At 51.4% G+C, this 22,530-nt stretch overlaps 1 protein-coding gene across 3 annotated transcripts in view; it reads right to left on the reverse strand.

The window, feature by feature from the left end:
- The window catches only part of PMEPA1 (prostate transmembrane protein, androgen induced 1), a 47,522-nt gene that overhangs the window by 10,558 nt on the left and 14,434 nt on the right, over positions 1 to 22,530 (reverse strand). For 2 of the 3 annotated variants that reach the window (XM_066199211.1, XM_066199210.1), the window contains exons 2-3: positions 19,142 to 19,180; positions 1,456 to 1,610 (exon numbers count right to left, since the gene is read on the reverse strand). In XM_066199211.1, the coding sequence (XP_066055308.1) occupies positions 1,456 to 1,610; positions 19,142 to 19,180 (194 nt within the window). The remainder of the gene's footprint in view (positions 1 to 1,455; positions 1,611 to 19,141; positions 19,181 to 22,530) is intronic. The other variant, XM_066199212.1, reaches the window with a different exon arrangement.

Genomic DNA, 22,530 nt, shown 5'->3' on the forward strand with positions numbered 1-22,530 from the left:
TTGACCTGAACTTTGCTTTGAAAATGTAAAACGACACATTTGGCATGGTGCAGGTAGAGCATTCTGGACGTGATAATACAGTGAAAGAATCAGAAAATGGGAAAACAATGTTTCTGCTATTTTAAATAACTCACGTGCCCCAATGCCCACACTCTGCTGCTGCTGGAAGTGGGTGCACGGGACCGTAAGAGGAACGTAGGATTTCCGGGTGGAGCTGGGATATGTGTGGGGAGCTGGGCTCTGGTCCCCAAGGCAGGGAGGTGCCTGAGCCATCTCCACCCTCACACCAGCTGCTTCAACGTGGGATCAGGCATGCCGTGGGATCAGGCATTCCCAGCACTCCCATCCTGCTGCAGCACTGACAGGACACCCCGAGCTGGGATCATGCTGTGCCCTCTGGAGAGGAGCTCCACAGCCCACGGGATGAGGAGGGGTTAACGGGGTTGGGGTTCGCAAAAAAAAAAAAAAAAAAAGAGGGAAAGAAAATGGAAAAATAGAAGAAAAAACCCCCGAGCAATCCCCGTATTTGATCTTTTTTTCCTGCAGCAAGTAAGGGTTTGATTCAGAGGAACACAGCCCCACGCAGAGCACCCCACAGCAGCAGCAGTGTGTCCAGCCTGCCCTGGCAGCCTGCAGAGGAGGGGCAGGCAGCAGTGACCTGGAGGGAGCCCTATTTAAAGGCCTATTTAAGACCCTTCAGGGTGAATGCTAGAAAAGAGAAATATCAGTACACGACATCCCTGCACTGAAGACAGAACCACGGAGGCAGCAGTGAACGGTACACGCTCACCCTCCAAGAAAATGTGATGCCTTTTCTCTGTACATCCTTCTGAGTCTCTCTGAGCCACTACATTTGAGGAAACTGCATGAACCGACATCTGCCTCGAGGCTGGCGAGGCATCCCCTCAAATCCCTGTCAGAGGTACAATTCACATGTTTCTCCTCGGGCTTTTATGAAGCGGGGAGCCTGCGTTACAGGCATCTCACACATCCCCTTGGAGAGAGCTCAGCTTGTCTGGCTGACAAGTGTTTTCTGCCCCTTCCACTGCAGTAATGGCAGCAGCACTGGTGAAAACTGGAGCAAGTCAGGCAGGATTTCCTGCTCTCTGCAGGGCAGGCAGGAAGTTTTTATATAGTCACTTCAGACTCCAGCTGGAGCCAAAGTTTGGGACTGCTAAACCGAGGCGTATGAACCCCAACCAGCTGGGGGTGGTGCTTTCAGGAACAGGACATGCCAAGAACAGCCTCGTGCAGTCACTTCACTAATGTAAAATCTGAACTTCAAAGCTCAGGGCAAAGGTAGAGGCTCTGGCTGTCCATACACGAGCACACACAGCACCCTGAAGAGCCAGAGGCGCCCCTAAAATGCCCCCTCACCCCCAGAAACAGAGAGAGATGATGCCAAGGCCAAGGATAAGCTGGCAGGTGTGGCTGGAGGAGCAGGGTGTGACTTACTGAGGAGAGGTTCTCGTCTCGCCGCCTGCCCTGGCTGTGCCGGCTGATGAAGGATCGCGCAGAGAGTTTGTAGTGGTTCAGCAGACACGTGATCACCACCACCATCACCATCATCACCACCACGATTATGATTATCTGTACAAACTCCAACTCCGCTGCAAGAGACAGACAGACAGACAGACAGACTTTGAGCCATCAGGAACAGCAGCAGGTAACTGAGCACAAGAACAAGGTGAAGTGGCTGAGACGTCACTGACAACACTGCGCCCTCCCTGTCACAGCTCTCGCACGTGGGCTCTGTGTGCCCTGAGCCCACAAAAACCTCTTTCATTCCCTTCTTCAGCGTCACAGGAGAGTCTCCAGGAGGGATCTTTGCGGACAATCTATACCGCAGAGTGTTTCCTGGCTACGGCACAGACTGGACTTCCCAAAGACCTCCCGGGCGTCCCCAGCACCGGGCACAAAACCAGGAGCATCCCAGCGTCTCTCTTGGGGCTGCAGAGCCATAATTCATCCTAATGAAACAGTTCAGATAAACGCAAGCTAAACTTCTGCAGTTGCCATCACCACCGCTCGTTCCTCTGGTGAGGACGGCACTGAACCCTCCCGGGCACATCCCTGCCCAAGCCCAGGCGCCCTCTGTCCCAGGGGTCAGACGCTGGTGGCCCGGGGGACGGCAGAGCACAGCAGGCAGTGGCAGCCCCCTGTCTCGGAGGCTGCCCACCCTCCACAGGAAGCAGGCGGGGAGACCTCCTGCTTTTGGGTGAGACGCCAGATGGGTGCGATGCGTCTGCCACGGGGCCACATCCCACAGCTCCAGACAGCCCTCGGCTCGGGGCCGGGCCAGCTGACAGTGGCAGCTTGAGTGGCTTGAACTGGCAGAAAGGAAAACTGCCAAAAACCCCCTCCAAACAAACAAGAGCAAGCAAACAACAGACTATCCGGTTAACTCTGCAGACACTTGGCAGGAGGCGGCGAGAAGCCGCTCCGAAGATTTCCTAAGGAAATAATTCCTCACACCTCTCTCGCTGAGGCTTAGGAAAATTGAGCGCTGGAGGCAAACATTGTGCTGGGTCATTATTTCCATGAATTCGGTGCCCAGGGAGTACATGCCATTCCCAAACTGCTCAGTCACTGCCCTCAGCTCCCTTCACGCCAGCAGTGCCCAGGACTGGGCAGCAGCGGCTCCAGTGCAAAGGGGGGGCCAGGCAGCAAAATTCAATCGTTCCAGGGATTTACACTCTGTTTGCTTCGCAGCGGTGACAGCTATAAATTCCAGTTTGGGAAAGCCGTGCCCTAAGCTATCGTGGGTGCTGCCATCTGTATTTAATCTATACAGACACGCACATATATATCTCAGACACACAGCAAGACCCACCAGACCTCAAAGGGCACCACTCACACCAACTGGGGTGGCTTCTGCTGAGTCAGGCAAATTGATTAGGTTTTTGGTTGGGGGGGTTTTTTTTGGCTTGTTTTGGTTTTGTTGCCCTTTTTTTTTTTTTTTTAATGGAAAGTTTTCTCCTGACAGGTGGCATTTGAGTGCCAGTAAAAGCAAATAAATGTCAAGAAAACAGTCCAGGTGGTGAGCGCTGCCAGTTACCTTGGATCTCTTTCTGCTAAACAGCAGCTATTTCTGCCGCTGCCCAAAATGCTCCACCAGCTCTGCCCACCGCCTGCAGAAAGCAGAATTATGCCTTGAAAGCAGGAGCCTGATCTGGCACTTCGAGCTCAATGGATGAGGGACGTGGAACCCAAATCTTTCCAGCACCCCTAAAACACAGCTCCCTCTACTCTGGAAGGTTGCACGTGGGGTGGGAAGAGAGGGATTAAAAGCCAAACACTGTACACGAGTTTTGCCTTAAAAATGCTTTTTAGCTAGAATAAAAGACAAGCTCTGGGTCTTTCACAGCAACCCCAACAAGTTGCCCAGTGCCACTGTGAGAGGAAGAGAATGGAAGAAAACCACATTCCCAAATATTTGATCCAGCCCCAAAGCAGCACAGCTCATCTGTGGGACCCAAACGCTGCCCCTGGTGCCTTGTGCAGGAGGAACTGGCTGACACAGGAGCTTGTTGCTTCTGAGCAGAGCCCAGACTGACAACAGGCACAAACACACCAAAACCTAAAGGGCTGGGAAAGGGGACAACGCAAAACCATTTAAAAAAAGCCACGGTGACTCTTCCCACGTCACCCCCACGATGCAGGGGTGTCCCTACACGGCCTAAAGACATCTCCTGGTGCCAGCTGTAACCGAGCACTGACGGCAGCTCCCCAGCCTCCAGCAGGGTGAAGCCCCAGCATCCCAGCCAGGCACAGAGCACCCCACACCTCCCCTGGGTGCTCCTCTGGTCACCCACAAAGAGCCAGACCCCAGAGCCCCTGTGCCTGCCCTCCCCGTGGGCAGCACACCAGCCACCCAGCCTGGGTGCAGAGCCCATCTTTTGCACAAATCAGTATGGAAAAGAAAAAAAATAAGCAAAAAAAAAAAAAAAACCAACCCCAAATGTTTTTAAGAAGATGAGTCACTTCAGCCTCAAAACGCAGCATGTGCTTTGGCCATGGTAAGAAAACACAAGAAAAAAAATATAAATGAAGCCGGTGATGGAAAACTTCCTTTTCTGTTAAAAGGGGTTATATTTCTAAAGAAAAACAGGGCCAAGGCAGTAGTAAAGAAAAGTTCCTTCCCTAGGACAAGAGATCCCTTAAATGAACCAAACCTTGCTAAATTGGTCCTGGTGAAGTTTTGGCCATTGGGAAGCGCTGCCCCAACCCCTTCCCAGGAAGGAAGACACCAGATGTGCCACGTACAAGTGACCCAAACCAGGCTTCCTGCACACACACAGACACAGAACCAGCAGAGCCTGAAGCAGAAGAAAGGGTGGGAATTCCATCAGCATCTGGGACAACACATCAGCGTCTCATCCATCCCTCAGAGCCCTGGGCCTGCTCTAACTGGGGATTACACACGGCTCACCCAGAGGTGCAATAGGAAGGCACAGGATGATTACCAGAACAAAGGGGATGCTGCTTTCCAGCAGGGATGCTCCTCCTGCCCCATCTCTACCCCAAGCCCAGGCTCTGAGGAGCAGCCCAGCCTTGCCATGCCCAGGAGCAAACCCATCCTGCATGCAGAGGTGAGCTTTAATCCCAACAACACTCAGGTTGCCCAATCTGGCCTTTGGAAAAAATAAAAGTCAAACCAAACAAAACAACAACAACAACAACAACAACAACAAAACCCCACACACACTCAATTTGTGCTTTTCATGTTCCAAGAGACTCATACCCACTCGAGGCACCAAAGTTTCTGCCAGCTCTCCCTCTGTTTTAACTTGTCTTCCTGGGCTTCTTTTCCACAGAAGGGAAAACAAACCCAACACACTGGAAAGCTGGATGTACTCAGTAAGATTTTTATCCAAGCAGCTCAGTCAAACTAATGAAGAAAGATCATTAAAAACCCAAAGTTTGAGTTAATATGTTATTATACAAGTGCAATTCAGCTGCTATGCTAATAAAAAGCCTTTGGGGAATGAAAAACAAGCCAAACTGCAAAGCACATAATTTATAATTCTACTGGTATTCTTAAAAACACACACACAACAAAACAAGAAAAAAAAATACTCAACACATTTTGTATTTGGCTTCCTAATCATTGTCACTTTTCAATTAGAAGAGACCTCATTCCATTTCTCTCTGTAATTTTCCCCAAGGGAAGTGTTATAAATGCACCAGGCTTTACAAGATGGGCATATTCCGCCTCCAAATGCAAAGCAAGGTCACACTAATTTAATTTTGCATAATTTTTATTCCAGAATACATTTCAAACTAACAGGTTCAGACATCACATTTAAGTGACACAACCTGCTTTTCCGTATTTTCCGTCTAGACGCGGCAGCTCCGGGAGCCGGGCGCTGTGCGTGCCACCGTTTTGCAAGTAAGCAATTTTTCCCCCCCAGATTCTCACCACCCTGAACCGGGGTATTCGTGACCAAGGAGAAACTCTTGTCACGTCCCATTCTTCACCTTCACTGCTCGCTCGCCGCTTCAAACCACGCCTGGCCTTGAGCAAGGGCTTCCCAGTGGATTTTGGAGATGTCTTAATGAGTGATAAAAGATATTCTGCTGCCCGAAGCCTGTGGACTCCACTCTCCTGGATTTAGAAGAAGATCGTGCCCTTGCTGCCCACCCTGCAGCCCAGTCACCCAGACCATAAAGCTCTAAAGAGTCTGAGATTTACGGGTTTATGTGTGGGTCCCACAGTGAGGTGCTGCCACGCGCCTCCCGCTGCAGACCGCACTCACAGCCCCCCAGAAGCTGCTGCAGGAAGGTGCATCTGGGAGTCCTTGTAAACAAAATACTGGCATCCACAGGTTCAAATTAATTAATACGTTTACAAGGAGGGAGAGCGATTTGAGTCAGTGGTGATGCTGGGAGCACCCTCATAGCCGTAGGGGAGGTGAGGCTGTGTTACACCTTAAATGCATTGCCTTGCCTTTTACAGCTACATTTCAGTTCATAAAATGCTTCCTATAAACTTTATTAATGCTCTTCCTTCCACACAGAGTATGTCTGCAGCAGACAAACTCTCCAAACCACCAACAAGTATAAAGGAGAAAGTAAAAAAAGAAAAAAAACAAAAACCAAAACTTGTATTTTGCTGCAATCATTTCAGACACTGCAGCTATCATTTACAGGTGGACAGGAGAGTTTACAGGCAGGGTCTCAGCCAAGATGACCTGTGCTTTCAGCCAGGTATAACACACATCTGCGGGTCAAGCCAGTCATCCCCGAGCTTCAGTTACAATTTCTATACGTACTGGAATTGTGTATCATGTGAGAAGTGATGAGAAGTGAAATTTCTCAGCAGGTAACAGCTAAGATGAAGAAATGTAGCCATAACTCTTAAGGAAAAAAGTTTAAAAAAACCCCCACACTCTTAAGACACTCACACACTCTCTTACACACACACACACTCATACAAACTCACACACACACTCGTACACATTCTTACACACTCACACATACTCTAACTCTCCATAAAGAGTGTTTTCCCTCTCAGAGGCTGTGGACAGCAAAGAAGAGATGAAAGAACAAAGAACTTCAGATGGCAGATTACTCACCCTCGCTCATCTGCTGGGTCATCTTAGAAACAATCAGAGCAGGCAAAGTCATTACTGCACTATTTTTGTATTAGCATCTGCTACATTTATCTTCTAATACCTCCATCAGACCAGATAGGAAGGGCCCATCAGATTGTCAACAACTGTGTTTGTTTACAAGACAGCACAGGAAGTCCTGCAGTGATACAGAATATGATCTCAATATTGATAGTGCTGCTGCTGGCACTGACTGGCAGCACCTTGAAGCTGCAGCAACACCGAGGCATCAAAGGGACCAGGACTGGGCCTGTGACAACAGGGAAGAGATCATTTTGGGCTTGCTTCATGCATCATCAGTACAGTTAAAAGCTGAACTTCATTTCTGGATTCAGCACAGTCAATTCCGACGCAGCGAGCAGGAATGACACCGTGCAAGCCAGTGGCGACAGGCTGAGATGGGGCAGGAGGGCAGGGAGCAAGTGAGACTTAGAAAAGGAGCCAGCTGAAAAAAAAGCCATTGCTGGAAAACAGGGGATAGGACCTCAAGAAGTTCTGTTCATAGTGCCAAGCCTTGGGTCATAACTGTGTTTAACACAGTTCATTTTTTTCAGATGCCACCCCAGGTAACCAAGCATCACATCCTCTGAGTCACTGGCAAATGATGGCCTCATCCCCCCACCCCCATTTTTGTTTGTTTTAAAGGAAACGGCCCCATTTCATGCTTAATAGTCACAGAAATATCAGACTGGTTGGGCCTCAGAACATTTTTTTAGTGCTTAAAAAACACAGCAACTGTCCTGGCTGCAGCGCTGGGCCCGTTCTCAGAAGGTGACCTTCCCGAGCTCGCCCGGCTCGGTGGCAGCTGCGGGGAGTGGGACACGCATCCAAGGGCCACAGAGGCAGGAGCAGCATGGCAGAACTCAGCTCTTACAGGGAAATGGGAATTGTGAGCGCTGGGGTCAGCAGCTCTGGCAGCCAGGACGCTTCCCAGCTCAGAGCAGAGACCTGTCACCCGGACACTCGTTTAGAGAAACTCCTGAAGACATGAAACAGCTCCCTCAGAGCAATGAGAACTAACAAGGCTCTTTGGGACACACAGAGTCTCTGAAATCCTGCATATGCCAACCCCTTCTCTCTATTCTGTGCCTATTTCTCTCATCCTCCCCTTTTCCAGGATTTTTAGACAAGGTATTTCACGCACAGTCAGGCTGATCCCAGCCTACTGAGATGACTGGAAGGAGTACGTGGCTTTTGAAGTTACTCACAAGGGTGAGAACAGCTGAACTGGATTAAAAGAATAAAATCATTTTGATTTTGCACTTAAAAGACAGGTAAATTTGCTTGCTCACTAGAAAATGTTGAGCAGGGCTCATGGCTCCCACCAAGCTGAGAACATCCAAAATATCTCCTGCTTCCTGAGAGGAAGCACAATAGCATCAGGCCTGGATGATATCTGGGCAGGGCTGAGGGCAGAACATCACCCACCCCTTTGAACAAGAGCACCAGGAGAGAGGGACACGAGAACAAGAGTTCACCATCTGCAATCATAGACAGCCTGAACCGGGAAAAAACCAAATCTACCAAATAGTGAGTGAAAAAACACGGCACGCAATATCCGGATCAAACCCCACCAGCTGACCCTGAACGACCAAACAGGTTTTGTTTGTCAGGGGTATTTCTAACAGCCAGTAAAAATAAACACATTAATAAATAAGTATTTTTGTATACCCTGGAAACACTCCTGATCAATATGTGGCTTGCTACTGTAGAGGTTTGTTGTTTTTTTTTTTTTTCCTTCCACCCAGCAGAAACTCATGACAAAGGAAAGCACATCTCATTTATGAACTTAGCTATAAATACTTTTGCTAACTGCCATTTAGGAATTTCATTTCCTGCTTGAGCAAGTCCTGTTGAAAGAGGCAATTACCAAATTTGTTTCTAGTTATAGAAATAGATGTTTGTCGCTGCCCACATCTGTTTCGACAGACAAATTGCCAGACGCGGACGCTCCAAGGAGAGCAAGTGCTCCATGCAGGGAGGGCTTTGCCCCCTCTCCAGAAAGCCAACAGCAATTACAGGGCTTGGGTTTCTGATTCCCGCTTCCTCCCAGCCCTGTCTCCCACTGCAACGGAGCTGCCTGACGCTGACAGGGCACCTGCAGCCTCCCTCAGCTGCATCCACCTGCACTGCATCACGCTGCTGGAGCCTGCTCCCTCCTCCTGCTGCCGCGGGGACACCAGGGAATGTGGGATCCATCTGTCGCCCAGGCCAGCACAACAGGGCGCCTTGAGTCCTGGAGGTGACGAGGACCCGGCAGGCTGTGAGGCTGTGCTCACAGGAGGGCAGGCAGCAGCAGGGCAGGGAGATGGCACAGGCCGTCCTGCTCCGTGTGGGACACTCGGCACTGCCCAGCACTCAGCAGCTGGCGGGGACGCCACGGGGGGTGGAGATGGGGGTTTGTGGATGTCATCAGCATCGAGCACTGCCTCTGCCAGCTGAACAAATGCTCCGTACACCGGCTTTCGTCAGGTGTCTCTCCACCCTGGCTGTGCCCTAGAAAGTTTCCATCTCCGCTTATTCTTGGGGAAACCATCCACTGGCCAATTCCCGCTGTGCTCAGCCATGACCCCGTCAGAGCCCGAAGCAGCTCCGGGTGCCCGGTGCCAGCACCCACCCCCAGCAGGTCCTGTGGGACCAGTGCTCGTGCAGGGGCACCTGGAGGGAGACACACACAGCAGCAGTGCCTGTGCCTCCCTGCCACAAGCGTGACGCCCATCAACTCACACCCAGCACCCGGCTCAGGGACACGACTGAGGTGCGGAAAAGCCACGGAACACCCCGAACTGTGGCTGGGTAACCTGTGCTCCTCCAGCATTTCTGCTCCGTACCAGTATGGCTCCCTCTCACCGCCTCACTTATCAACCAGCACAGCCCCGAGGAGCCCCTGGACATTTGGGAACGGTGCTGGGGACCCTGCCAGGCCCCTGTCCTGAGGCTGCAGCTCCCGCAGGGGCTCCGGGACACGCAGCCCCGGCAGCAGTGCCACAGGGGCTGCCCTGCCTCGCAGACGGGTGTCGAAACCCAGATTGAGCAAGCTGGCCAAAGCCACACAGGTCATGACAGGGCTGGAACTGCGACCGGATTTCCTCAGCACGGTCCAGGGCCAAAAAATGGGAAACGCTCCCTGCTCTGCCTCTTCCCGAGCACCGTTATCATCTGGGCCACTCTGCAGCTCCCGCTCGCCAGAGGAGTGACCTTTCACAAGGCAAGTTACTCCCAGGGAACAAGGACAATCTTAAGTTACAATGCAAAATTATGCATTGCGGGGAAAAAAATATGCAAAATGCATGCAAATGCCCAGACAAGGCACACTGTGTCTGGTCACTGCAGAACTCAAGTTCAGTTCTTGAACTGGTCTGAACTGGTCGCTACCAGCAGATGGGAGCGAATGCATGTGCACACTCTCACAGAGATGTGAAAAAAAAAATTATATTTATATATATATATACATATATATACACACACACCAGAGTGAATGGGGGAGGTGAGTACAACCGCCCCAAATCTGACAAAATTAAAGGTAATAAATTTACTTCCACCTCAGCTGCAGCAACAGCCTGAGAAAGGTTTTAACTCCCACAGCAGATCTGCTGGGAAGTCTGTTTCACTGGGGGGTTCTGCATGTGCAGGTTTTAGGGCGCACACAAAGAGACACCGGGCACAGATGGAATTTAGGGCCAAGAACAGGGCTAGGGTCACCTGCCCTTCCTGAACATCCTCATCCTGGGGTTCCCTGCCCTTCCCAAGCAACCCAATCCCCACCCGGGGTGCTCTGCCCCTTCTCCCAAGCATCCCCATCCCAGGAATCCCTGCCCTGAGCATCCCCATCCCCATCCCCATTCTGGGGTGCTCTGCCCCCTCCCCCGAGCATCCCCATCCCAGGGATCCCTGCCCTGAGCATCCCCATCCCCATCCCCATTCTGGGGTGCTCGGCCCCTTCTCCCAAGCATCCCCATCCCAGGGATCCCTGCCCTGAGCATCCCCATCCCCATCCCCATCCTGGGGTGCTCTGCCCCCTCCCCCGAGCATCCCCATCCCAGGGATCCCTGCCCTGACCATCCCCATCCCCATCCCCATCCTGGGGTGCTCTGCCCCCTCCCCCGAGCATCCCCATCCCAGGGATCCCTGCCCTGACCATCCCCATCCCCATCCCCATCCTGGGGTGCTCTGCCCCCTCCCCCGAGCATCCCCATCCCAGGGATCCCTGCCCTGACCATTCCCATCCCCATCCCCATCCTGGGGTGCTCTGCCCCCTCCCCCGAGCATCCCCATCTCCCGGCCCATCTGCGTCCCTCCTGCCGCCCCATTGTCCCGCTCCCCCGTCCCATCCCCAGCTACAGGGGGCAGGGGGGCTGCGGGGAGCCGACCCCCGGGTCAGCCCCCACAATGGGCCCGGGGGGAGGCGCCGGAGCCCCGGCTGGCCCATCGCGGCCGCTCTGGGGCCGGCCCTGCCCCGCCACCTGCCCGCCGGGATGCGGGATGCGGGCGGCAGCTGCCCCGCACCGGGCGCAGGGCGCTCGGCGGGGCGGGAGAGGGCACAGCACCCGACGGGAGGATTATCCGTGGACACAGCCTGTCCCCTTTTCACTGCGCTTAACAATAAAGCAGTAGCTATAGCAACGGGGTTAATTAATGCATCGATTTGCATAACTAAAACTCCGCACCCATTGAAAGCCCGCCCGACGTGTTCGCTCGTACGGGGACCCACACCCACGGCGGGGACAGCCCCGGTGCAGCGACACCCGAGAGCCGTCCCCTCCTCACACACCTCCATCCCCACGAAGCGTTTGCACACCAGCGTGTGGAAAAGAGCAGGAAAACGGGGGCCGAAGTGTCCTAAAAAAAAAAAAAAAAAACCAAAAAAAAAAAACAACAAACAAACCAAACTGAGGGAAAAAGTGTTTTTCAGGGATGGAGGGAGTAAAGCGCATTCCAAGGCAGAGGGGGTAAGGAGATAGGGAATGTAAAGGTTTCAGACTATCGTATAACCAGAGGGGGAAATGTCTTCTCACCACAAACATGCATCTGCATGATGTCTAGACAGTCATAAAAAGGGCAATTAAAGTACTGCAGGCTGCAGTAAGCCAATGTCTCCTCTCCCAGTCTAAACAGTTGAAACATACTGCACGAACTTCGGGAGGAGAAAAAAAAAAATATAGGACAGAGAGAGAAAAAGACAAGTTTGTAAGGAAAAATGTTTTTAAATTCAGCTTTAAATAAGCCAGTAAATTAATTCAACCTTGTCACATCTCTGCCTTATAACATATCAAATATTCCGCCTGCGTCCTGTCTAGACTGCGATAACAAAGGGCATTTAAAGCCCTGCAAGATGCGCTGACAGAGTAGCCATTTAAAGACGCAGTATTGCTTTCTCCATCTAAAACGATTTGTCAGATGGAGTTAAAATGAAAATGATAAGTAATCACTCTGGTTCACAACCATTTCAAAAGGAAAAAAAAAAAACCCACCACAAAACCCCCAGAGCTCATAGATATAAATCCCACTAAAATCATTGCAATGTATCATTCCAGTGGGATTTGTCTGGCCTCTTTTTTTATGGCATTTGCTTTTTTTTTTTTTAATTTATTTTATTAATCTGAGATGTCAGTAGCTTTCTGCAGCACATGCATTTCTAAATACGAGTGTATTAAGTTCAAAAAAGCCAGCTCCAAGTTTTAACTGATTTATTGGCATAAAATGATGACTCGTGGAGAAACACTATTATAATCCCAAGGGTTAACAACACTGGAAAGGAATTTTTTGTTTTTGTTTACTTAGAAACAAAAGAATAAACTGTATCACATGAGAAAAACTGGGCAGTCCCCATCACTGACACAGCTGAGCCTGCTCAGTTCCAGGCCTCAGGAATGCAAAAAAGAAAAGAAAGACAAAGCAAACTATGCGGGTGTGCAGAGTGTTGTTTGTTTTTTTTTTTTTACTGAGAAAGGACAGTTTTCTGGAAAAAGCAAAACAAAATATAATCCTGTCTAACACAACAAACACTCTCCTTCCTCTCTGAGCTTTATCAATTGTTGAAGAACCAAAAATAATCAAAACGCACAGGTAAAATCTCTGATGTGCTGAACAGGAGGGCGAACACTGCTGTGACAGGGCCAGGCCACAGCCACCCCCGGGCCAACACTTCCACCCCAGTGCCAGACTGGCCTGAGAGGCTGTTTTGCTGTGACATGACACGAGCACACGCCCCTGGCATGACCCAGCCCCGGGTCCAACCTCACTGCCCAGCCCCTTCTCCAGGGGAGGGTCACAGTGGGAGACACCCCTGGAAGTCCAGAACCAACCTGAATTCAGTTCTTCCCTGCTCCTCACCCTATAGCATCCCACCACCACCTCATCTGCGCCTCCCTCTGTCTCCCAACCCTTGTTTCTTAATTATTATTTTAATAAGACTGTTTCCAACTTCATTGTTCATTCCGCAATAGCCCAAGGGCTACAACTGTTCATTAGACAGAATTTCTGCTTTAATTGCACTGACACAGATGTGTAGGTTATCTGGAAGGAATTACTAAAATGAGCAGTAAAGAATGGGGCTGGATGCTTTTCTGCCCTTACGGAGAGTTTAATTTAACATTATTTCCCCCCACGCCCCATACAAGGAGCATCGTTCGCTGCACTGCGGGTTTGCAGAGGAATTAACCCCAAACTGCTCCCACTGCACACAGGTGCATGAGGATTCCCACAGGAGCAAGAGGGACGGGTTTGGGGGCTCTGGGGTCTCCACCACTGCCAGTGGGATGGTCTGTGTCCCTCTCGTGTCCCCGAGGCAGCGCCAATCAGTGACATTCCCCTGAGAGGGGAAGCATCTGGGACCACCGTAAAGATTTGGGGAAGAAGTTGGGCCACCACTGCTCAACATGCCCGTCCCTGCATGTGCCAGGATTGGGGTAGGAAATAGGCTCCCTTGCTCTGCCCTCACCCTCTGAAAAGAAAAAACACCAAAAAATGTCATCACTTCTGCTCAACAGTGCCTGGGCTTTGAACCCACCATGGCTGTGCAGCTGTCAAATCAGCCATGGAGTTCACATGAACTTCCTCTGCAATTCATGTTGGCAAGAGCCAGACACATAATAGCCCTGGATTCAGGGAGAAAGAGCTGCCAGCATTATTTCTATTTAAAACCTCTATTTGAGCTTCATAGACTCATTCTTCACACATGATACACACGCACACACACACACAAAACGCAGAAGTGAGCCAGATCCAGAAGCATTTCACTCCACCAAGAGCAGTGCCTAACGGCAGTTCCAGGTTTTTGGCTCTCTGTGACTATTTAATAGATTTTAATTCAATATTAAGAAGCATGAACCTGCCAATTTTCTGTTACGTCTTTTTGCCAGGAAGAAGAAAAAAGTTGTTCCCAACTTCTTTATCAAACCGTTCCTTCCTCTGCACCTCCAGACAAGGGGCTGCAGCCCAGAGGCACCTCCTGGCCAGGGCAAGGGCAACATCACAGGCTCAAGTCCCATCTCTAAATATGTCTTAAAAGCCCCTAAAAATGTCTCCTTCAGCCAAACTTGTCTTTAAGGGGGAAGGAGAATTTCACAAACGCTTCATGTTAAAAAAGCCTGCATTAAAGGAAAAACCTTCCCTTTGTTGCTAGGGGACTTACTCGCTTTGTATCTGCTGAAAACCTTTAAAATGCCACCATTGTACTTAGGAAAAAAAAAAAAACCAACCCCGAGACTGAAGCACCTCATGTGCTAAAAATCAAGAGACAGAAGACATCAGTTCCATCCCTCGTTAGCAAGTACTTTGCTCAGGCCTGACTTCGTTTTGTGTCTTGGTCCTCGATGCTTTTTGGCAGTTTGCTCCAGACTTACTGGCAAGGGCTAAAAGGTTTTTCTATTTAGCTGGTGTCAGCTGAGCATCTGTGCCGGCAAGAACTGGAGTGGGGGTGATCCCGACTGCCTTTCAGAAGCCCATTTCTTTCTGGGAGCTGCCGCAGTAATTTTCAGTCTGAGTGTGTTCGGGGAGCGGGGTGACTCCCTCCGGAGGGCTGCCCCGGCGCAGCGCTCCGTGCGGGGAGAGATCCCCGAGCAGCGCGGGGAAAAAAGGAGCTGGGAACGCTCCCTAACCTGTGACCCTGACAACAAAAGGCAGGGAAAGCGTCTAGACCTCCAGTCTGACGGCGAGTGAAGGGAGCATTGTGCTCCGGCACACTGGGGCCGCTCAGACAAGGCGGGCACAGAGGCGCTGCGGGGCAGGAGCAGCGAGGCAGCCCCAGCTGCAGCATCGCCCCGAACCGCTGCCGGGGGAGGGGGGCACGCACAGCCCACCCTTCCTCCCCAGCGCAGCCTTTGCAGGGCAGCTTCCACTCCCCAGCGCAGCTGGAACCCGCGGAGGTGAAGGAGCCCGTCGGATTTCCAGCCCCGGGTTTCCCTTTTGCCTCCGTGTATGTGTATTTCACACCCAGCATCCTCACGCTCCTGAACGCAGCGATCCCGCAATTCCAGCCCCGAGCAGACTGCCAACAGGAAAGAGCAAAAAAGAAATACATGCTTCCTTCCACAGGGCCTTTATTTTCTGTTTTCGCTGTCTGGCTCAGTTAAAAGGGGACAAACCAAGACGCTCCCTCTCTGCCAAGCCTAGAGGTCAGCTCAATATTCAGAAAAAGCCGAAGTCCCAGCTTTAACACGTATTTCTTGTGTGACCCTGATCAAACCCCTTGGCTTCCCAGTGTTGAGGTCCCCCACATATAAATATACAAATGCCCTAAATAAATGCTGGAGCTAATGGCAGCTTACTGCCAGGGAACTGCACGAAGAGAAAATAAAGGACCTATTAAAAGCCCTCGTTCGCCTCTGCCAGAAAGAAAACACTATTACCCAGTGCTTAAAAAGATGCATTAAAGGAGAGAGAGCATCCAGGGGGGTTAAGGACACCCCAGGCAGAGCAGTGAGGGGAAGCACTCCCGGCCAACCACCCCCATGTGCCCTCAGGATAAGGTTTAGGGGTGATCCCACGCCCTGACCATTGCCAGCACGGGCAGCAGGAGCAGCAGCTGCCCCGAGCACATCCTGCACAGAATGGGGCCACACACAAACCCACGGGTCAGAACTCCGGGCAAAACAAAACTTTCGTCTCACTGTTCCTGAAGGAAAGGTAAATACCTGGAAGATGTGCTCCAGCCCAGCTGTACAGATGTAAAACCAGTGTGAGCCATGGTGGCACTGGTGTGGTGCCACCCTGGGCATCAGTGACACTCACTGGCCCAGTGGCACTGCTCCACATGGGACCTGCAACCCTGGGCACAGCCAGCAGCCACCTCAGGCAGCTGCAGGGAACCCCCCTCCTTCTGCCAGCTCCAGGCTGCAGCTCTGGACCTACGGCCTGAGACCAAGCAAAACCAGAGCCAGCAACCGAAAGCGTTTAAACAGCTATTAAATCCCCACCTCCTTCTGATGAGAGGTGATTTACCAACAGCTGATGGTGAGCACAGTGAATTCTGAGCAAGAGAGGAGTTTTAGTATCCTGGTAGCCACCAAGGAAACCAATCCTTCACCAGCACACCTCACCACATCCACACCTTACACAACAAAAAGGTGAGGGACAAGGACTTTCTTCTCCCCCTGCCCCTATTCCTTCCTACCCTATCTCCAAACCATCACCAGTCCTGTAGCAACTCCTTCCCCACGTGCTCCAGGTCCCCGGGACAACTGAGGCACCAACAGAGCCAGGAGCTGTGGCAGGACACTGGATGGTGGCACTGGGGCAAGATGCCACACACCTGCAGCCTCAGCAGGGTCCAGTCAGAACTTCCTCACAGCCTGGCACCTGCCATGGCAGCAGCTCCTCTCCTGACAACTGCCTGGGATTTATTTTTGGTGCACATGCACAGGGAGACTGAGAGATCCCACACTGGGATTTTATCAGCAGTGCGCAGCTATGGAAACAAACGCATTTAAGGCTAATATAACAAAAGGCCCAAACCCACAACAATAAAATAAAGAACGGTGCACATTGGCATTTTCAGAGGGGAGCATCGCAGTGAAGGCAGAGCATCACCCAGCTTCTCTCTGAATTCACCCAAACTTTTAAGGAATCACACATTTTCATGTCCTTACATGTTTAGCTATGTGAATTCTGCTTGGTGCAAACCCTCCACCCTGCCCTTTGATTTTACAGAGTTCAAGGAATGCATCTCCTCCTAAATAAGATGAATAGTCATTCGTTGAGGGCATTCTCTCCTTTCCCCTCTGCACCCATTTCCAAGCCATCCTCTGTGAGAAGCAGGACAGCTGACACAAAATCCACCAGAAAATGCAGCACCGCTTCTTTTACTCCCCACGGAGGGGACACAGTGGTGCCTGACCATGCCCCAGTGCACAGATGCGGGCAGAGGCTGCAGCTCAGCCAAACTGTTCCCTCTCAGCAGGCACAAGAAGGATCCACAAGTCATTTCCAGGAATCCAGGAGTCTGACATCCACACCAGACACCCAGGAGTTACCAGGGAGATGGTGGAATACCTTAAAAACCCAGGAAAAAAAAAAAAAAAAGCCCGTGAAAGCCATGTGTCCCTTGTGGGAGCTGCTCCATGCCCGGGTTTGGTGTTCTGACCCACCACGTGCAGGGCTTTATCCCAGGTGGCACAGGGATGGGCACGGGCACCCCTCCGGGATGGGCACGGGCATCTCTCCCTGGGGTTCTGGCTCTGCAGGCAGCACCAGGACGCTCGGGAGGACGCGGCTGGTGCTGGAGGTGGCGATGTCTGGGAATGCCGGCCCAGGCTGGAGCTGCAGACAAGGACCCAGACAACAAAGGCGAGGCAAAAAGCCGTCTGATAGAGGCAGCCCCGTCTGGCAGGCCGGGCTTGCAGAAGCCCGGGCATGCAGTGATGTCTGCAAGCACAGCTCTGCGCAGAGCGCACAATTAACCCCGCAGCAAGATCACTGAAGTGTCCTGCAGCACACTCCAAATAGTATCCATCTGGTAAGATGAAAAAAAAAACCCCAAAGAGTACAGGAGTGCAGCAAAGGAGCAAACAACTGGAGACTGCGGGGAACGACTCTACAACAAACAAAAATTATACTTGATTTTCTGTTATTTATATTCCAAGAAAACCGCATGTTTTCACTTGCATCTCTGCCTCCCTCCCCGAGGCACAAACACACAGACACACAATGGGAAGACCAGGGAAAGCAGGAAGAGCAGCACAGCTCGAACACATCCCCGCTCACACACTTTCCCAAATCACAGCACAAGAAAACGGGTGAGTTTTACACCGCGGAGCAACAGCCAAAACACCTTTTTGCTGGAGCGAAAACACCCCGAGCAGCCGCTCAGAGCACTGGGACACCACAGCTCCTTCTGCCCACCCGACCTGCCGAGATCTTAAGGCATTAATATAAAATAAATGTAAATAAACCATTGACTGCTGCAGGACAGTTTCCCTCCGGGCTGGTGTGAGTGTCCCAGCTCCGGGGCTGATCCCAGCCTCAGGCTCCTGCGTTTCCCCTGCCTGATGTCTGCACCACGATAACGCTGCCGGGGGACCGGTGGTGTCTCACAGCTTTTTTGCATAAGCAAGGACTATCCTGCTGTGCAACCAAATTGTGCCACCAGGCTCGAAATAAAGGAACTGAAATTATTCTTTTTTCTTTTTTTTTTTTCCACTCTTATCTTAGATGATGACTTTTACTAATTGATGCTTGATAAAAGCCTGATGAATGATTTGTAGGCATTATAAGCATGTTAAGGATCTGAGTGTGGTTATAAGCCAAGGTCATAAGCTCTATTGACTTTCCAGGCTCTATAGCAATTGATTTGCCATTTATTAAAATCATTCATCCACCACTTGTTAACAATTTATTTAGCTGGTTCTTCCCCAGCAGGCTTGGGACACCACGTTTGAGCAAAGACACCTTAGTTTTGAGGTACTGTCATAAACTCGATTCTAAACTGAGAGACAGACCCATAAACATATTAACAGTGTCTTTTTAAAGGCTCATTTGTAAACAGGTTAGGCTCAAATCCAGGAGCCTGGTTTAACAGGGCTTCCAACACCTGATTTTGTCTGTGCTGAACATGGGCATCTCTGGCACATTCAGCAGAAGTCCCACATCCCATGACTTTAAAACGGTTCAGGATGTCAACTACTTTCATAAAATAGAGTGAAAGTCTCTTTCCTCAATGTAACACTGCTCATCAGTTTGCCAGAGTAGCAGCAAACCAAAGAGTGCTGGTGCTTAAAATGACACTCAGCTTTTGAACATGTTACTACATTGAATAGCAGAAGAAAAAAAAACAAACAAAAACATCCAGGATTACCAAAGTGCAGCCAGATAGAGATAGACAAAACCCAGCAGGTTTGCACAGTCAGCCTCTGAAGACACCACTGCATCCCCCTGTGCACCAGAGGAGCAGGTACCTGCTGCTCTCGGGGCCAGGCAATGTCCCACCCGTTCCGTGGAGCAGTAACCGGGGTGTTTACGGTACAGCAGCTGCAATCATGCAATCAGCCTTCGCAATTAGATCTTGGCAACTCTTGAAATACTTCACTTACCCAGTTTACCTGGAAAGGTGCGACCTAAACATTCAGTGCCTGGAGACATTTGAAAGAAAAACAGAAAGGATCCGTCAGTGATGGGAGCCACGTCCGAGCGGCTGCACACACACCCCAGCTCCCCTCCTGGGGACTCAGCCTGGCAGAGCTCCCCCGGGCCAGCAGACACCTGCTCCCACCATCTCCAGCAGTACCAGAGGTGCCACCACACCTGGTTACTGACCCCACGTGCTTCTCCCACACCAGCCAGTGCCACAGAAGGTCCTGTTCCTCTCACCCCTGCTTCCCCAGGATCAGCTCTCCTGATCTCGCCTGATGGCAATGCCAAAGCTTCCCAGAGGTTTGTGAAGTTTCTGGGATCACTCAGCCCACCCCAGAGACCTCCCTGCCACATCCAACGGTGCCAGACTGCCCGTCCACGGCCCAGGGGCAGCACTCTGCACTTCAAGGCACTGGTGCACTGTTTATCCCATTTTCTCCTCTGCAAACACACAGAGCTCAGCCCCACATGCTGCTGAGCCCGGTGAGAGCTTGGCGTCTCCTGACACTCCAACGCCCACAGCGAGGGCAGTGGCTGCGGAGCGCTGACGAGAAAGAGCCGCAGCAAAATCTTGCACAACACCCCAGGAGCAATGCCCAGCAGATGTATTTTCAAGTGAGGAGAACAAAGCAGCAAGAAGTTTGCAACAAAAGACAACTCATGGCTTCTCTCTCACCCATCGGTGTGTGACTGCCTGCAACACTGAAGGGATTACGGGACACGGACCCTGCCTGGCAAGCTGAGACATTCAGGGCCGGGTGGGAGCTCTGCATCCCGCAGGAGGCTCGCCAGAGAAACACGTGCACACAGGACTCTTTTATGAAGCCCGTAAGAGCTGTCTGTCACTGATAATGGTTAATTGGTACTAATTAGTACAGTCTGATCGGAAGGAGTCCTACTGGCCTATAAAAGTGGCCTTTAACCCGAGAGCAAGGGAGGCTGCTGCTGCCAGACACAGCACGCTGGGGCCACGGACACACCGCCCGCTCCTCACAGTGCTCCTGCCTCTGCAGCAGGCTCAACAGAACGTACCAGCACATCACTGCTCTCAAAGAAAGCTTCAAAAAGTTACTTTCCATGCATCTGGGAGGACAGAGAAAAGCCACTTTTTAATCCCAGGAAAAGAGTAAGGATCAGAGAGTCGCCGGAAATCACCGCAGCAGCTAAATAACGGCAGGCTGCGCTCACTGATGTGAAGTCAGGCTGATTCAGATGCTTCCCATGCAGGTGTTCAAAAGTGGGCCTGCAAACATCAGGTGTCACCTGAATGCACACGGGCAGCTGGGAGCCTCCAGGCCCATGTGCACCACCAGCACCCTGCTGGAACGGGCACTGACACCGAGCGTGACAGGAAAGGAAAGGAAAGAAAGGAATTCTGCAGAGCCAAACACCAACATGTGGCAACAAGCTTGGACCTCGTCCTCCTCCTCCTCCTGGCTCAGCCAGCTCACTGCACAAAGCCTGAAAAGGGGAGGCAGGCTGGAAAGGAGTGAAAGGCCAAAAGAAGTCTGGAGGCCAAAAAGGGTGGGAGTCCCTAAAGTAAAATGTAGAGTCTGAGAAAAAGCGAATGCCAAAATGGCTTGGGAGGCCCAAAAGGGTGGGAGTCCAAAGGAAATTTAAAGGTTGAGAAAAAGAGACCCTGTGCATGCAGCTGGCTGGACCAGGATCAGCTTTTCTCTGGCTAAATTTCCAAAAGGGTAGAACGCAATGTCTCTCCCCTCCCTGCTCCACGGCCCAGGTGACGCAGTGTGACACCCTGTGCACGTGTGGGCATGTGCTCCCCATCATGTCTCATCCAGGATGTTTGGCCATGGTCTGGGATGTGTGGGAGAAGCCAGCCTGAGCCCTCTGAAGTCAGGCAGACTGGGGATGTTGATTCTCCCTTCTCTTTTAGCTCGCCCGCCTCTCCCATCCTCACATCTGCCCTTTAGGTTCAGCCATGCATTTGCCAACTTTTTAAATGCAAATGAGAATTGGCACATAAAGTCGGTGCTTTAAACCTGACCAGAGCCAGCCTCAGCTCTCCTCCCTCCCTCCCTCCCTCCCTGTATGCATAAACTTTTTTTATGCAATCAGCAGCAGGGAAGAGATCCAGGGAGTGGCTGAGCCGTGCCCGGAGCCCTTCTGCAGCCGCAGTGCTGCCAGACAGCTCCATGGGAAGGGTGGCTCAGGCTCTCTGCCTACCAACAGCAGCATGGAACCAGTAATTACCCTGGCTGGACCAACACCTGCTCGTGGTTTTGTCTTACGCTGTTTGTGCAACCCAACAGGCTGCCAACAAAGCAGGGATGTGCTTTGCCTAAACAGGTGAAAACATGAAACAGGGAACGGAGCTGCCGTGTTGGTCCCACAACGCCTCTGTGCAGCGCATGCTGGAAAATCACTGCTGCTTCAGCCTGCAAGGCTGCAGAGCAGGGACGAGCGTGGCATGCACGGGAAAGGCAAGAACAGAGGGAAAAGGGCTGCCCATCTGCAGAGCCCCGCTTCTGGATCCGGCCCCACGCGGGTGCAGGGCACACGGATGTTCTTTGCTGGGTTGTAACGCCAGCATCAAAGAGCCTGGCTTGCCAGGAGAGCCCCGCTAAACCGAGCATCCCACGTGGGACAGCACAGAGGATGTGACAGCTCTCACCCAGCCAGGGCTACCCGCAGAGCAGAGCTGCTCCAAAACTGCCCAGCGCCTGTTTGGAGCAGAAGTGCCCATTCCCATGGCAGGGATCCAACCTCCACGCTCAGGGAGCAGCAGCTCAGCAGTGGGGTGGGAAGGGCAGCGTGAAGACCAAGAGTGACCAAGGGCAGAGACCCCAAAGGAGCACCTGGGCCAGTCTCTGGCAGAATCAGCTCTAACCCCACCAGGTCACGCACCCAAGAGACGCTCTTCCCCCCATGGGCAGATGGGATTTGTTGCAGATGATTTGTCCTGCAATAAAAACACCAGCCCCACCTCTTGCAGCAAATTTACTGAAAGCCATGAAACACAGGCAAAAAGTGTATCCCAGCAACATCTGGAATTTATTCCTTCTCCCTTCTGGAAAAAAAAAAAAAATCACGCTCTATTCTTTTAGAGAAAGAAAAGTGATTATATAGAATGATAATGCTGGAAGAAGATAGAGAAGAGCAGAGATTTTCTTTGAAACACTGTTTAGACAATTAAAAAGGGGTAGTTTCAAAGAAGCAGCAAATACTATCTCAGCTTTTTCCGCCCTGCCTCGCAGTACCAGGCTTTCTTCCCATGCCTTGGCTAAGAGACTCCAAGGAAAGCAACAGATTTTTTTTCATCCTTTCAAGACCTTAGTAAGCTAGGAAGGAAACCAGCTCTCAGGCCTAACTGGTTGAAGATAGACCAAAC

Source organism: Chamaea fasciata, unplaced genomic scaffold, assembly GCF_029207755.1.
Source record: "Chamaea fasciata isolate MVZ Bird 193981 ecotype frontalis unplaced genomic scaffold, bChaFas1.0.hap1 SCAF_17, whole genome shotgun sequence".
Taxonomy (NCBI): domain Eukaryota; kingdom Metazoa; phylum Chordata; class Aves; order Passeriformes; family Sylviidae; genus Chamaea; species Chamaea fasciata.